The sequence below is a fragment of the Amblyraja radiata genome, chromosome 13, assembly GCF_010909765.2.
Source record: "Amblyraja radiata isolate CabotCenter1 chromosome 13, sAmbRad1.1.pri, whole genome shotgun sequence".
Taxonomy (NCBI): Eukaryota; Metazoa; Chordata; class Chondrichthyes; order Rajiformes; family Rajidae; genus Amblyraja; species Amblyraja radiata.
Window position 1 is genome coordinate 18,008,552 of NC_045968.1, and position 16,090 is coordinate 18,024,641.

A 16,090-nucleotide genomic window follows, 5' to 3' on the forward strand; every position below is an offset into this window, starting at 1 on the left:
ATTAATTCTGCACTTTATTTACTTCTGTTGTTAATATTTTTACATGAACACAATGAACCGTTCAGAGCCATACAGAACTGTTCGACATACCTGGTGAAATGTCGACACATTTAACACCAGCTTTACTTTCTTCTTTGGGAAATGAGTCCTTCAAGTTACTTTCAAATAATAGGATTTATACTAGGATTACTTCTTGCATATTCGTTCGTGGATCTCTCTTCATCTCAGGGAGTCAAAATCTTCTGCAAATCTACAGACTCTCCCACCCACCTCCACTGCATCTTTTCCCACTCTGTCTCTTGTAAGGTTGCCAACCATTACTCTCAGTTTCTCCATCCCACCCACATCAGGATGACGTTTTCTACACTCGGACTGCCAAAATGTCCTCCATCAGGTAACATGGCTTTTTACCTGCTGTAGTTAGTGGAGCCCTCACACACATTGTCTTGGTTTCCCTCACATTTGCTCTCCCAACCGCGTATCCAGACAGAACAGAGATAGAGGTCCTCTGTCATCTCCTTTCACCTCACCACTTTGCATCTAGCAGATCATCCATCATCACTTTCACCTGCTCCAATTGGATCCTACCACCCACCAAATCTTCCTTTCTCCCCCCCAACCTCTTCTGTTTCCTGCAGAGACCAATCCCTCTGTGACTCTCTTGTGGTCCCATCTCTTCCTACCAGTGGCGGACTGGGTCTAAAAATATTGGTTGCCAGGAGACAAAGGGGGCCCACTTCATCAGGGGCCCACTTGCCATCGGGCAAGCTGACACCCTGGCCAGTCCGCCACTGCTTCCTACCCACCCCTCCTGGTCCCTAGTATTTCCCCCTGCAATCATAGGGTGTGCACATTATACCTCTTCCTCCATTTTCTTGGGACATAAACAGCTTTGCAGGTGAGGCGGAGATTTGTATGCACCTATGTTGAAGGGACCAAGCACAAACCAAGCCACTGTATTACAGAGCACTTGTGCGCTGTGAGGCCAAACACTAACTGGAACAGTACCTCATATTCCATAGACTACGAGGTACTGTCTCATATTCTATCGAGCTAGAATATGAGGTAGTGTATTCTTGGGTAGCCTACAACCCGATCTATAAACTTTTCAATTTCAGGTAACCCACTCCCCCTGACTCCCACTGGCTCATCAGGTTCTCTTCCCTGTGCTCATCTTTTCTATTCCTTCCACTCCCCCACTCCCACCCTTCACTCTCATCACCAAGACTCATTGTGCTCCCTACCTGGTTCCATCTCCCCATCACCCACATACCCTTCTGCTGGTCTTTTCCCCTTGCACCATCTTTCCTATTCCCTCGCCCCCTCTGTTGGTTCCAACTGTCACCCACCAGCCTCTGTCTCACCTCTTCTCACTTCTTTGTACCAGCTTTCTATCTTCTACAAATACCAAAACAATAACCACCTCTTTGCCCATAGATGCCGCTTGACCTGCCGAATTCTTCCAGCAGTTTATTTTTTGCAGTAGGATCTCTAAGTTTAGAAACATAGAAAAATAGATGCAGTAGGCCATTCGGCCCTTCGAGCCAGCAGCGCCGTTCAATATGATAATGGCTGATCATCTAAAATCAGTAACCCGTTCCTGCTTTTCCCCCATATCCCTTGATTCCTTTAGCCCTAAGAGCTAAATCTAACTTTCTCTTGAATTCCATAGATTCACCACTCTCTGGGTGAAAACGTTTTTCCTCATCTCAGTCATAAATGGTTTACCCCTTATTCTTAAACTGTGACCCCCTGGTTCTGGACGCCCTCCCCCCCCCAACAGCGGGATATTTTTCCTGCATCTAGCCTGTCCAATCCTTTAAGAATTTTATTAATTTTTATAAGATTCTCTCTCATCTTTCTAAATTCCAGTGAATACGTTAACTATGGCTCCTTCAAGCTCAGCAGAACTCTCGAAGTGCTGATTGAGATTTCCCAGGGAGGTGACTCACCAAGGTACCTCTGGGTTAGCCTGGACAAACTCTAGCTCTCACCCTTGTAGCCAGTTATAATGGAAGAGACTGCCAAGAGTTATTGCAGAGAGTTGTGCATGTAGCCCAGTCCATCATTCATCACACTGACCAGCCTCCCCACCACCAACTCCAGCTACACTTCACACCACCTCCGGAAAGCAGGCAATATAAATAAGGAAGGTACACAAAATTGCTGGGGAAACTCAGCGGGTAATGTTTCTAAACTTAGAGATCCCCAGCAATTTTGTGTACCTTCGATCTTCCAGCATCTGCAGTTCCTTTTTGAACAATATAAATAAGGACCTTTGTCATTCCCACTTCCATCGGGCAGCTTGAAAGCATGCACCACCAGATTCAGGAACAGCTTCTTCTCCACTATAATCAGACTACTGAATGGTCCTCCTATAAGCTACGGTGTAGTCTCCATCTTCCAACCTACCTCATTGTGGACAGTGGACTTTTTACTTTGTAACTGTAATGCTACATTCTGCACTTTGATGTTTTTCCCTTCTAGTATGATCTGGTCTGACTGGATAGTGTACAAACACAGCTTTTCACTGTACCACGGTACATGCACAATATACCAATACATGCTGGGATACAAAGTGCTGGAGTAACTCAGCGGGTCACACAAAGTGCTGGAGTAAATCCAACACTTTGTGTCCTTGTGTGAAACCAGATCTGCCGTTCCTTGTTTCTACCAATACAGGCTCATTAAGGTGTGAGAGAAGGTGTCCCACCGAATGTCTTGGACAGTGGAGATCAGTGTGGTGAAACCCAGCATTATACTCCCACTCATAGACATCTGCAGTTCCTTCCTACTGCCTTTTAATCAGAGCTTTGACCTGATGTTTTTAATCAGTCTCGGAGATCTTGACACGCTGACTGTCCCCTTGTGCCAGAGCGACTCTATGAGAAGATGCAAACACACTTGTTTTTATTTAATAAATCATGCCCGAATATTTTCTGCTGGTTTGCCTTTTACTCAACAATCAGATTTAAGAATCGGTCATAGACACAAGTAACAAGTGCTGGAGTAACTCAGCGGGTCAGGCAGCATCTCTGGAGAAAAGGAAGAGGTTGTAGCGGGGACTCACAGGAATCCAGCCAAAAACCAAGCGGAACACAAGTTGTGTGTACGAGACATATTTTATTCTCTCCAATACAGCTCCCTGCTCCTCCCTGGTCACGGGCGTTGCCTGGCCTTAAATACCCACTCAGGTAAAAACCCTGTGACTAGCGCCTCCCACACCGAGACGCCACCCTCCAGAGCGGAGGGTTCGTTGTGCCCGTGGCTTGCCACCAGGTGCTGCCGCAAGGTGACGTTTCAGGTCGAGACCTTTCTTTAAACTCGGTCTATTGCTTCACCGAAGTTAAACTTTTGCTCTTAAAACTAACACATCCACCTGTGAAGCCAAAACTCTGCTGGCAACAAAATGGTAAATGGGTCAAACGCGAGTTAACGTCTGCTTTAAGTGAATCAACTGCGAGTGAATCTGCAATGTGTTTAAACCACTTGTGTATTCCGAGGTTCTGTTTGAGTGCAAACATTTGGAATGATCATTGATGGCCTGTCATGGGGTGTGAGAAAACAATTATAACGCTTCACTGTCGGCTGTCAGGATACAAGCTGTGTAAATAAACATTATTACATTACGACAGTGTTCATAAACCCCCTTATGTTTACCATTGTTTAATGTCATTTGTTTAGTTATGTTCACTCACCTCAAAGCTTTCCTTTCTGCTTTTGATTCTGGAGGCAGGCGGGAAGCCTCTACCATGAGAGGCGGCTTCTAACACAGACTCTAATGGGAATCGTGCCCAAGGCACAGGCAACGCACACGGGTTCTTTGGACAGTGACAGTCGGAAAAATAATGGGCATTGTGGAAAATGAATCCAAAAAACGTCCTCAGGGATATTCACCCATAAATTTATACTGGGAATGCAAAAGATAACTACTATGAATCATAGGACTCCATTAAATTAACATCAGAACATCCAGCCATCACAAGCCAGTGGAGTTGGAGGCTGGGTTAAAATGTAAAAATATTAATTATTTTAAAATATGTCAATTTCTGGTACAATCAGAGCAATGTTTAGGATTCAGTATGAAACTGGTTCTGGAGATACTAATTTACTTCAATGTGCGAACGAGGTCATGTGCCTTCAACTCAAACACATTATTGGCCATAGGAACTGCATGCGCAATTTCCCAAATTTCTGGAAAACTCTGCAGGATGCAGTTCCTATGGCCAATAATGTGTTTGAGTTGAAGGCACATGACCTCGTTGGCACATTGGAGTAAATTAGTATCTCCAGAACCAGTTTCATACTGAATCCTAAACATTGCTCTGATTGTACCAGAAATTTACGTATTTTAAAATAATTAATATTTTTACATTTAAACCCAGCCTCCAACTCCATAGGCTTGTGATGGCTGGATGTTCTGATGTTAATTTAATGGAGTCCTATGACTCATAGTTGTTATCTTTTGCATTCCCAGTATAAATTTATGGGTGAATATCCCTGAGGGATTCCCATATATTTGGAGTGATGCTGAGGGACAGAATGCAGCCGCACCTGTGGAAAATTATGGGATGCCAGGATGGTTGGACGATTGAAGAGTTTGTGCTGTGGATTAAATGAATGATGTGAGTTGGTTTTGTTTTGTTTTGTTTTGCACAGACCCAGGGATAAACTCTGCCTTCCTGCTTCACGCAAGGCAGAGTTTATCCCTGGGTCTGTGCAAAACAAAACCAACTCACATCATTCATTTAATCCACAGCACAAACTCTTCAATCGTCCAACCATCCTGGCATCCCATAATTTTCCACAGGTGCGGCTGCATTCTGTCCCTCAGCATCACTCCAAATATATGGGAACCATCACTTCTTTCACTTCCCAAAAGGACAAGCAGTAAAACGGATGAAAGGTCACAATCTGAAAAGTTCAATCTGTTTCTTCCTGCATGGATATGGTCTAATCTCACGAATATCTCCGGTCACAACCTCGACTTCCAGTCCAACCTCATATTAACCAAAATTAATAAAGTTAAAAAAAAAGTCTAAATATACTTGTTAGTGAGATGCGATGTGTGACAATTTATCAATTCTGAAGGCAGTGCCCAGAACTACAAATGCTCCTCCCATCCAATGTGGCAAGTTATGTTTCCTTTCATCTGATGTCGTCTGCTCCTACATGAAGGCAGCTACTGAATGCTCCATCCTATCCACAAGCCAGACCTTGACCTGTATTAACTCCCTCCTCCAACCCCATTCTGCCATTGTTTTCCCGGTAATGTTCTGTCCAACTGCACTCGCAGGTTTTGGAAATGTATTTGGACAGGTGCATGGATAGGAGAGGTTTGGATGGCTATGGGTCAAGTGTAGGCAAGTAGGATTAGCTCAGTTGGGTGACATTATGGTGCCCTGAAATGGGGGGCATTATGTATAAACACAGCTGTAATTTCACACAGAGTGGTGAATCTCTGGAACTCTCTGCCACAGAAGGTAGTTGAGGCTATATTTAAGAGGGAGTTAGATGTGGCCCTTGCGGCTAAAGGGATCAGGGGGCATGGAGAGAAGGCAGGTACGGGATACTGAGTTGGATGATCAGCCATGATCATATTGAATGGCGGTGCAGACTCGAAGGGCCGAATGGCCTACTCCTGCACCTATTTTCTATGTTTCTATGTTTCTAAAAAGTGATACCAAAATGTATAAAAATACCCTTTAATAAAATTTGACAATGTGCTCTTTAACCACACGTGATTTTTTCTATTACAAATCTCAAATTGTGGAGTACAGAGGCAAATAAATAAATGATGAGTCTTTGTCCCAAACATTATGGAGGGCACTGTACACCATGCTTTGCCATAAAAGACGGAGTATTTCTGGCATGGCACCAATGTAGGGGATCGGGTATTAGAGTTCCTGATGCTGCTTCTTGATGTCTAGTCCTGGAATGAAATTCCCATTTGAGTCATAATTTCTTCAGATATTTAAACAATCTTAATTTTTTAAGTGATTTTATTTTTATAGGTTTTAGCATAATTCAGTTTCTCCCTTAACTTTACTTCCTGATGTGTGAACTATTTCATGTTGTGCTGCTGCTGGGATGTTTCACCTGTGTGGACTCAGCTCACTGGCAAATCTACAGAGTTAAAGGTGAATTGGTTAGTGTTTGCGATAAAGACCTGTCTTAAACCTCCAGTCAGTGCAATCGTTCTGAATCTACACTGTCTATTTTCTGTTTTTGCATGCCCAACAAAGTTTCTCACTGTATCTCAGTACATGTGACTATAATAACAAACTAAATTAAACCAAGATCTCTGACAGTATATACTGAATTGAGAAACATCTGCCACAGAGCTGCTACTGAAAACAGAATCATTCGCATTTGGAACAAGTGATTGAAATCCCTATACTGAAAGCAGATTATAATTTTAAAATGGAATGCAATCACGGCTGAATTTTACATAAATGATGCCATTTTATAAAATGAATCCCAGTTGTCATTTTATAGAGGGGCTGTGAGACCTAAACTCTGCACAGAGCTCTGGGGCACAGAGGACAAGGCTCTGTGCAGCTGCTTCGGTGCAAATCCTCTTGCAGTGAAGCCTAACATATCATCTGTAAACTTGGACTCATGACATGCAGTTCCCTCAGCTGATTCAGGGCCACGATGGCATGGTTCCCTACCTCACTGGTCAGTGGTGGCCAATGGGAAATGACCACTTCATTGCAACTCTTCTTTTCCCTGTCAACCAAGTCTTAGTCTGCACAGCTCATTATTTACCAAGCCGAGATGCTTTCATTTTGAACATTAACCTCTCCCACGAGATTTCATCAAAGGCGTTTGAAAGTTGAAATGTGCCACATCTGCTGGTTCTTCCTTATCTATTCTATGCATTACATCTTCACAAAGCCTCCAACAGATTTGTTAAGCATGACTTTCCTTTCATAAATTGAAGCTGACTTTGTCCAATCCAATTAATGTTTTCCAAGTGTTGTGTTATTACATCTTCTCTTACTGACAGGATGTTTGGAGGGGGAGGGGGGGAGTGCTGAGGACACGCGATATTACCCTGCAGAATTAATGTATACACACAACACTGGTACAGTGTTGCAGAGTCTGTTATACTGCAGAGTGAATGAGCGCACAGCCCTGACTTCTTCCACGACCAAATGTTGATTCAACAATCTATGTCACAAGAATCTCAAATTAAATTGCATAAAATAAATACTTTCTGTGCAATCCCTCCAGCCCCAAAGCCCCAGACTGAACAAATAACTGTAGTTGTACAGGAATGGCAAAACCTCTGCAGAGCCTGGAACGTTGCACCAGGGAGCCCCACTGATACAGAGGGTGGGGTGGGTGGGTGCTCTCTGGTTGCCAGCAGCTCACTGTAGGTCTGGTGGGAGAGTGAGAGACCCAGGAGAGGCAAGAAGATTCAGAGGAGTAATATTGTTCAGGGACCACTCCATGGCTGGTAAACCCAGCTATCGTTCTAGAGAGCAACACTTAAAGTTGTTACCAAAAACTGAAAGTTTGAGAAATGATGCAAACGGCTACCTTCTGTGGTCATAAAGACAGCAAGTTTCAAGGATGAGATTGAAGCAGTGAAAGAGATTCTCTGAGTTTCAGTAAAATGTCAACATTCTGTGTTTTGGCTTGAATGCTTTTCTTTAATGAGTTATCTGTAGAGATAATGCCATTTATTTGGCATGGATATCAAACTGCTGTGAAATCTTTACTTCCTGTGAATTTGTAAACTCTGACAGGTATTAAGGGTTTTATGGTTTATTTTTTATCTTTGTAAATCTAATGGAAACAGCTCGACATAATGAGCTAACCAGGAGAGAAATATCCGAGCAGCCTGCTGGTTCACAGTGTCAGTGCAACTATCACTTTCCGTGTGTGGTGCATCAGGATAACTGAAATCTGGAGTGTTCTTCCATTCAGTGTCGGTGCTGTTTCAGGGCAGTCCGCAGTGCCGGACACCTCACCACACACCCCACACCCCCACACCCCCTCATCCCCACACTCCTGTCCCCACACTCCACCTCCCTCACCCCTGGCCCCCACACTCGCGGCCCCACACCCGTGGTTCGACATCTCACACCCCTCACATACTCCTCACCCTATGCCACTTACCACACCTCTCCCCACCTCCCTCACCCCACCCCTTGCCCCCACCTCCTTCACCCCTCGCCCCACACCCCTACCTATGAACTTCTACATCTGAGGTGTAATCCTTAAATAAAATGCTCCTTAAATTAACCTCCTTGCGAACTAAACTCAGACTTAATCTACACAAATATAGCAAGACGAGAGGTCTACTTATTGCATTGGGAAGTATCAAAAAATTCTGCTCAAATTCTATGGTTTTACATCATGTCAAAAATTCAACTCTTTCACTGAAAGAGGACATACTCAATGGAAGTCAGCAGAATGTCACATTCAATTTGGAAAAAAGAACTCATCAATGAGTCTCATTGTAACTCATTTTCACCTCGCACACAGTTAACAATAACCTGTTTCCTTTGTCATTGTTTTTGCATATCTTTCATTCAATTGTTCCATATCTCTCTCTATCATCATCAATATCTCGTTTCCCTTTCCCCTGACTCTCAGTCTCAAGAAGGGTCTCGTCCCAAAGCGTCACACATTCCTTCTCTCCAGAGATGCTGCCTGACCCACTGAGTTACTCCAGCTATTTGTGTCTATCTTCGGTTTAAACCAACATCTGCAGTTCCTTCTTATACAATTTGTTAATTGATTTGATTTGTATCCCAGTTTCTACAAGCTATATTGACCATAATTTAATCCACAAAGCACAGTTTAGTAAATATACTGAGAATAACAAGAGAAGCATGGGAATTAGGTTACATAAAATTATATAGATTTCATATTTAAGAAACAGTTTACCTTGGAGAAGTCTTCGATATGAGTTCTGAAACTTTCTGCATGTAGTCAGTGGCAAATACGACAATTTCTTCATCCTCTGAAAGATTATCGTGAAATATTCGGTCCAGTAAATACTTCCATTGAACCTGTGAAATTAAATTAAAGATAATTCCCAGTTAACAAATTTGATATAAAGGTGAGTAGATTATCTCTACCTTTCACAAACAAGCGAGCGGCTACTCACGGCGGGGGCTGTCCGCTGCAACTCCCTGATGGTCACCTTGTTGTACACGCTGTTGATGTCTCTTCTCACAGAATCAGACTCAGACATTGTTATCTTCAGCCACATTTTTGAGGAAAAACACAAAGTTAGACAATGTGAATGGTTGCAAGATATTTTACTTAAAGTGACCTGTTACTCACATTGAAACATTGAAGAAAACAAGGTGATAAATCACTGCTGACTGGCACTGGAGGTCTTGACAAAGTAGTAACGGCCAAAAACTAAACTCCCAATGAAGCAATTATTCTTACAATCCAGGTGTAATCTACCAACTGTGTTGTTCAACCTGTTAGGTCTTGCATGGAAAACATCAAAACAAAGGTACAAGATTGTGGCAGTGTCCCCAACATGACTACTTTGATTTGTGGAAGTTTTAATGCTTACAACACACATTTAAATTAAATGCTACACGGAAGAAAGGATTCAGAGTGCTGGAGTAACTCAGCGGGTCAGGCAACATCTGTGGAGAACATGGATAGGTGACATTTCACAGTGCTGGAGTAACTCAGCGGGTCAGGCAGCATCTGTGGAGAACATGGATAGGTGACGTTTCACAGAGTGCTGGAGTAACTCAGCGGGTCAGGCAGCATCTGTGGAGAACATGGATAGGTGACATTTCACAGTGCTGGAGTAACTCAGCGGGTCAGGCAGCATCTGTGGAGAACATGGATAGGTGACGTTTCACAGAGTGCTGGAGTAACTCAGCAGGTCAGGCAACATCTGTGGAGAACATGGATAGGTGACGTTTCACAGAGTGCTTGAGTAACTCAGCGGGTCAGGCAGCATCGGTAGAGAACATGGATAGGTGACGTTTCACGGTGTGCTGGAGTAACTCAGTGAGTCAGGCAGCATCTCTGAGAACATGGATAGGTGATGTTTCAGGTCGGGACCCTTCATTGAGATGCTGCCTGACCTGCTGAGCTACTTTGAGCCAGCAGCGCCATTCAATATGATCATGGCTGATCATCCAAAATCAGTACCCCATTCTGGCTTTTCCCCCCATATCCCTTGATTCCCTTAGACCTAAGAGCTAAATCTAACTCTCTTGAAAACATTCAGTGAACATCGACTGCCTACTGTGGCAGAGAATTCCACGAATTCACAACTCTGTGGGTGAAACAGTTTTTCCTCATCTCAGTCCTAAATGGCCTACCCCTTATTCTTAAACTGTGACTCTTGGTTCTGGACTCCCTCATCGGGAACATTGTTCCTGCATCTACTCTGTTCAATCCCTTAAGAATTTTATATGTTTCTATAAGATACCCTCTCATCCTTCTAAATTCCAATGAAAGCAAGCCCAGTCGACCTATTCTTTCATCAAACTTCAGTCCCGCCAACCCGGGAATTAAACTGGTGAACATACGCTGCACTCCCTCAATAGCAATAATATCCTTAATTAGGAGACCAAAATTGCACACAATACTCCAGGGCGGTCTCACCAGAGCCCTCTACAACTGCAGTCGAACCTCCTTGTTCCTAAACTCAAATCCTCTCGCAATGAAGGCCAACAGGCCATTGGCTTTCTTCACTGCCTCCTGTACCTGCATGTGTACTTTCAGTGACTGATGTACAAGCACACCCAGGTCCCCTTGCACCTCCCATTCTCCTAATCTGACACCATTCAGATAATAATCTGTCCTATTCTTGCCACCAAAGTGGATAACCTCACATTTATCCACATTATACTGCATCTGCGATGCTTCTGCCCACTCATCCAAGTCACCCTGCAGCCTCATAGCATCCTCCTCGCAGCTCACACTGCCACCCAGCTTTGTGTCATCCGCAAACTTAGAGATGTTACATTTAATTTCCTCGTCTAAATCGCTGCTGCGGTGCTCCGGACGCAGAGCCACCGCATTGTAGCCGGGGATAGAAGTAGCTCGGGTGGCTGTGAGCGGCCGCTGGGCCGGACAGCGGAACCGGCCGCCACCTCAGCGCCTTCTCCTGACCCCGCTCACCTCTGGCAGCTCTCCGTCTAAAAACCCCTCTCCTGCCGCTCGCTGGCCTCACTCATGTCAGCTGCATCCCGCAAATCCTTAAATTCCAACAGCGCGATTAAGGTTACTCGTCTGTGGGAATTTAAGGATTTGCGGGAAGCGGCTGACATGAGTGAAGTCGGCGAGCGGCAGGTGAGAGGTGTTCAGACGGAGAGCACTGCCAGAGGTGAGCAGGCCGGCAGAAGGCGCTGAAGTGTCGGCCAGTTCTGCTGTCGGGTCCCGGCGGCCGCTCACAGCTACCCGAGCTGCTTCTATCCCCGGCTACAATGCGGTGGCTCTGCGTCCGGAGCACCGCAGCAGCGGTGAGTGAGTGAGTAACTGACATTATCCACGACCCCCTCCTTCTCAACACTCCTGCCCTCCCCGCAACTTTACCCCTGGCACAGACTCTCCACACGCGGCGAAAGGAACTCTCCCCCCAATTGGTCCCTTGAACAATAAGATGACAACTGATTCAACGTTTCCCTGTGCTCCCGTTTTTCCCAACATCTCTCCACCTGCCGTCACCCTTCACCCCCCACCCATTCAGTAATTCAGAATAAAGGAGACTTGGAAGCCTTGGGCAAATTGAATTGTTACTGTCTTTATTTTTATTTTGTATTTTTACGGAGAGAACAATCTGGGCATGCGCGATTTAAGTTTTTTTTTAAAGGCGACTGACTGCCTACCCTGAGTAATTACTCACGTGCCTCTTACACACCTACAAGAACCATTTGATCAATCATCTTTGCTGACTTTAAAGGAGTTTTCCAATCAGTCCCCTCCCCTCTTCTTCCCACATGACCCCACAGATTTGCATTTTTCAAGTATTTTTATATGTTCCTTTTGAAAGTTACAAAATAATCTGTTTCCACCATGCAATCACAAACTGGCATACAACCTTTGGAAATACTGGCATTGTAGCTTCAATACTTGCTTTGCTGTACCTTGTGCCCTGCTTGCGACTGCGGACATCCAGACCAGACCATCCCACACATTGTGAGTGACTGTTCCCTGGGGGCATCAAAGCCATCCACCCAGTAACTGATGCTGTCCTGGCCTGGATGTCTACCCTTGTTCTACAACTTTAGGCTGTGCACGCCATACGCAAGAAGAAGTCTGATAAAAACCTCATCTCATGCACATTCCTCCTTCACAGATCTCAGCAAACTTCAGCCATATTTCACTGATCTTTGAAAACATTGCTATCGTTATCTGTATTAATTATATTCTCAATTTGATCCCAAGAAAATTCCACAGTTTCACAACTCTCTGGGTGAAAATGTTTTTCCTCATCTCCGTTTGAAATGGCCTACCCTTTATTCTTAAACTGTGGCCTCTGGTTCTGGACTCCCCCAACATTGAGAACATGTTTCCTGCCTCTAGCTTGTCCAATCCCATAATAGTCTTATATGTTTCAATTAGATCTCCTCTCATCCTTCTAAATTCCAGAGTATACAAGCCCAGTCGTTCCATTCTATCAACATATGACAGTCCCGCCATCCCAGAATTCACGTCGCGAACCTACACTGAGCTCCCTCAATAGCAAGAATGTCCTTCTTCAAATTTGGAGACCAAAACTGCACGCAATCCTCCAGGTGTGGTCTCACTAGGGCCCTGTACAACTGCAGAAGGACCTATTTGTTCCTATACTCAACTCCTCTTGTTATGAAGGCCAACATGCCATTCGCTTTCTTCACTGCCTGCTGTACCCGCATGCTTACTTTCAGTGACTGATGAACAAGGACCTCCAGATCTTGTTGTACTTCCTCTTTTCTCAACTTGACACTATTTAGATAGTAATTTCTAATGATTGTGATTAGAAGTAAAACAGGCAGAATAAATCTTAAGCAGATCCAGTTTGGCAGTTAGTTTGGTGCTTTACTTACATTTGCTAACTGTATTTCAAACTGTAATATCTCTTCCGTCTTCTTTTTGGCATTCTCTCCTCCAAGAAGACTTATTAATTTCTCCATCAGGTCTTTATATGCAATTAAAATCTGTGCAATGTAAAATATAAGTTGACAAGAAATGAGTTGAGTTTGTTGTTATCAAATCATAATATTTAGCTAATTTTATGAGTTTCATGCCGCTTCCAAAAAAGAAGAGGTAATGACAAATGCCAAAGGGGAATTATTGAGATTTAAATTGATTTTCCTTCTCGAAAGGTTCTCTGACAAATCAATAAAAAGACATTGGTATGCTGCCACATCTGGAAATCGCTAATAGGAAAGCAGACACAAATTGACTGAAATGGCCATGGTGTTAAACAGACTGTTGGAGAAGTCAAACTATTTCCTTCAAAACACAGCAAAGAAGCCAACATTTATTTATTGTAGCTTTATTGTTTTACACAAAAATCGGTTACTTGAATCTATCAAATGGCAACATCTGAAAAGGGAGGCAGGAAAATGACGGATTTATATTATTTTCAGTAACAGCACAATAAATTAAACAGCACCTGAGTTTGAAGGCAGACTGTTTTTTAAAACAGCAGATGAACCGTTCTTTTGACCGATACTTGTAAAAAGTGTAGTAAAACTGGACATTCTAAAATGACTCATGATTTGCAAAGAAACCTCAGGAAATGACATTCAGGCAAGAGACCTGCAATGACATTGCTTTACAATAGATTGCACTCTCCACTTCAGCTGGTGCCTCCACTAGTGAGGAAGCCTGGCTGGAGGTTTGGAACTCACATTCACCCACAGGCAAACGGTGAACGAACCTTTTACCTTCAGCCATGGGCGGAAATCGCTTTTAAAACATGGGAGGGACACAATTTCCTGGCGGCCCGATGACAAGTGTGCATGACAACTAACAATTTTATCTCCTCCCATTGCCCTCCCTAGAGGGCTCCGCTCGCAGAGCCTGTGGACTTACCATCACGGAGTGCACAAACTAACAAGAAACTTTTGATAAATTAATAAAAATAAACATACTTAATTTTTTTTAATTCTTATAACATTAAGGGATGTTATATGAAGTATGTTTATTTTTGTTAGTTTATCGAAAGTTTCTTGTTAGTTTGTGAAAAGTTTATGTGTGTTGTTTTCTCTCTCTCTCTCTCTCTCTCTTCTCCAAAGTTAGTTCTGTTTGCCTTTATTTGCTTCAGTTTTATCAAATGTTATCTATCACGTTTTAGCTTTTGAAAGATTTAAACAGGTATTGGACGGTCATTAAGGGCTCCGGACCGCGAGCACAGGCTTCCTGGCGTGCAGGTACAGTCCCTCATTCACCCACGTTATGTAGTCATTTTTACCAATCATTTAGGGGTATTATATGAATTTTAAACATTAAGTATGTTTATTTTTGTTAGTTTATCAAAAGTTGCTTCATGTATGTTTTGTTAGTTCGTGAAAAGTTTATGTGTGTTGTTTTCTCTCTTTTTCTCCCTCTCTCTCTCTCTCTCTCTCTCACTCTCTACCAAGGTTAGTACTTCTGTTTGCCTTTATTTGCTTCAGTTTTATTAAGGGCTCCGGACAGTGATGGGTAAAAATTACTAAATAATGTGGGTGAATGAGGGACTGTACCTGCACGCCAGGAAGCCCGTGCTTGCGGTCCGGAGCCCTTAATGACCGTCCGATACCCGTTTAACTTTCAAAAGCTACAACGTTATTAATGAAACTAAATAAAACTGAAGCAAATAAAGGCAAACAGAAGTACTAACCTTGGAGGAGAGAGAGAGAGAGAGAGAGAGAGAGAGAGAGAGAGTGTGTGTGTGTATGTGTGTGTGAGAGAGAGAGAGAGTGAGAGAGAGAAAACAACACACATAAACTTTTCACAAACTAACAAAAACATACATAAAGAAACTTTTAATAAACTAACAAAAATAAACATACTTACATTTTTTAAATTCATATAACATTCCTGATGGGTAAAAATTACTACATAACTTGGGTGAATGAGGGACTGTACATGCACGCCAGGAAGCCCGTGGTCGCGGTCCGGAGCTCTTAATGACCGTCCGATACCCGTTTAAATCTTTCCCATGACATCCACCAATACATCCAAAGTTAAAATGTTAATTGTAACCACATCAGGTGAGTTTTAAGAATTTCGCCCATGAATTTTATTCAAAGGAATGCGGCGTCAGTAATATTGAAGGTCAAAACAATTATATTTACTGAGGAATGCATATCGATGTATTGGTGACACATCATACAACAGTGTAAATACGATGTTAACTACTGGCAGTTAACAAGCGCTAACAGTGGCAGTTAACAAATTGTTTTCGGCTCAGAGGAATCAGGTGATAAACGACCAATCATTCTGCAGTACTCGAGAGCTTTTAAAGAATTTAAAATTCCAAGGCGGTTTTGCTGCAACATGTTTCACAAAACATGGGGGGATTGTCCCGTTCCTCTCAAAACATTGGGGGGACAGGTCCCCCCCCCCCCCCCCCCCCCCCCCCGTCCCCCCAGGATTTCCACCCATGCCTTCAGCTGGAGATCAGGCAGAAGCTGATAAAAAAGTATAATGAGTCTACGTTATTTATTTCTGAAATTCCAGCTGACATTGGCAGATTGTCACCCATTGCACCTTCCATTATATAAAAACTTTAACCCAGTTAATCCAATTATGTGATACAACAAACGCTAGATCATTTTTGATCCATTGTCAGTTTCAGATAGTGAGATCATAAACTGGAGGGAAACTGAAAAGTACACAACACATCCGAAATGTCCTCATTCTTTAGGGAATGGGGGGATTCCCCTCTTCAGGCACAGATGAGGCCCTCAAATGTGTCTCCTCGGTACCCCGCTGCTCAGCGCTTCCTCACCCACCCCCGAGTCACAACAGGAACAGAGTCCCCCTAGTCCTTATCTTTCACCCCATCAGCCATTGATGATACAACTGCTGATGGTCGTAACATAATGAATTCTGAAGTGTATAGACACATCCTATTTGCTCAAGTTGAAACAAATGCCTCAAAACTCATTGGCTG

The 16,090-nt window shown here is 43.4% G+C and overlaps 1 protein-coding gene across 1 annotated transcript in view; it reads right to left on the reverse strand.

Moving 5' to 3' along the window:
* The window catches only part of ecel1 (endothelin converting enzyme like 1), a 107,474-nt gene that overhangs the window by 51,742 nt on the left and 39,642 nt on the right, over positions 1-16,090 (reverse strand). Inside the window, exons 3-5 of the mRNA XM_033031339.1 lie at positions 13,032-13,142; positions 9,128-9,220; positions 8,905-9,029 (exon numbers count right to left, since the gene is read on the reverse strand). Of these exons, the coding sequence (XP_032887230.1) occupies positions 8,905-9,029; positions 9,128-9,220; positions 13,032-13,142 (329 nt within the window). The remainder of the gene's footprint in view (positions 1-8,904; positions 9,030-9,127; positions 9,221-13,031; positions 13,143-16,090) is intronic.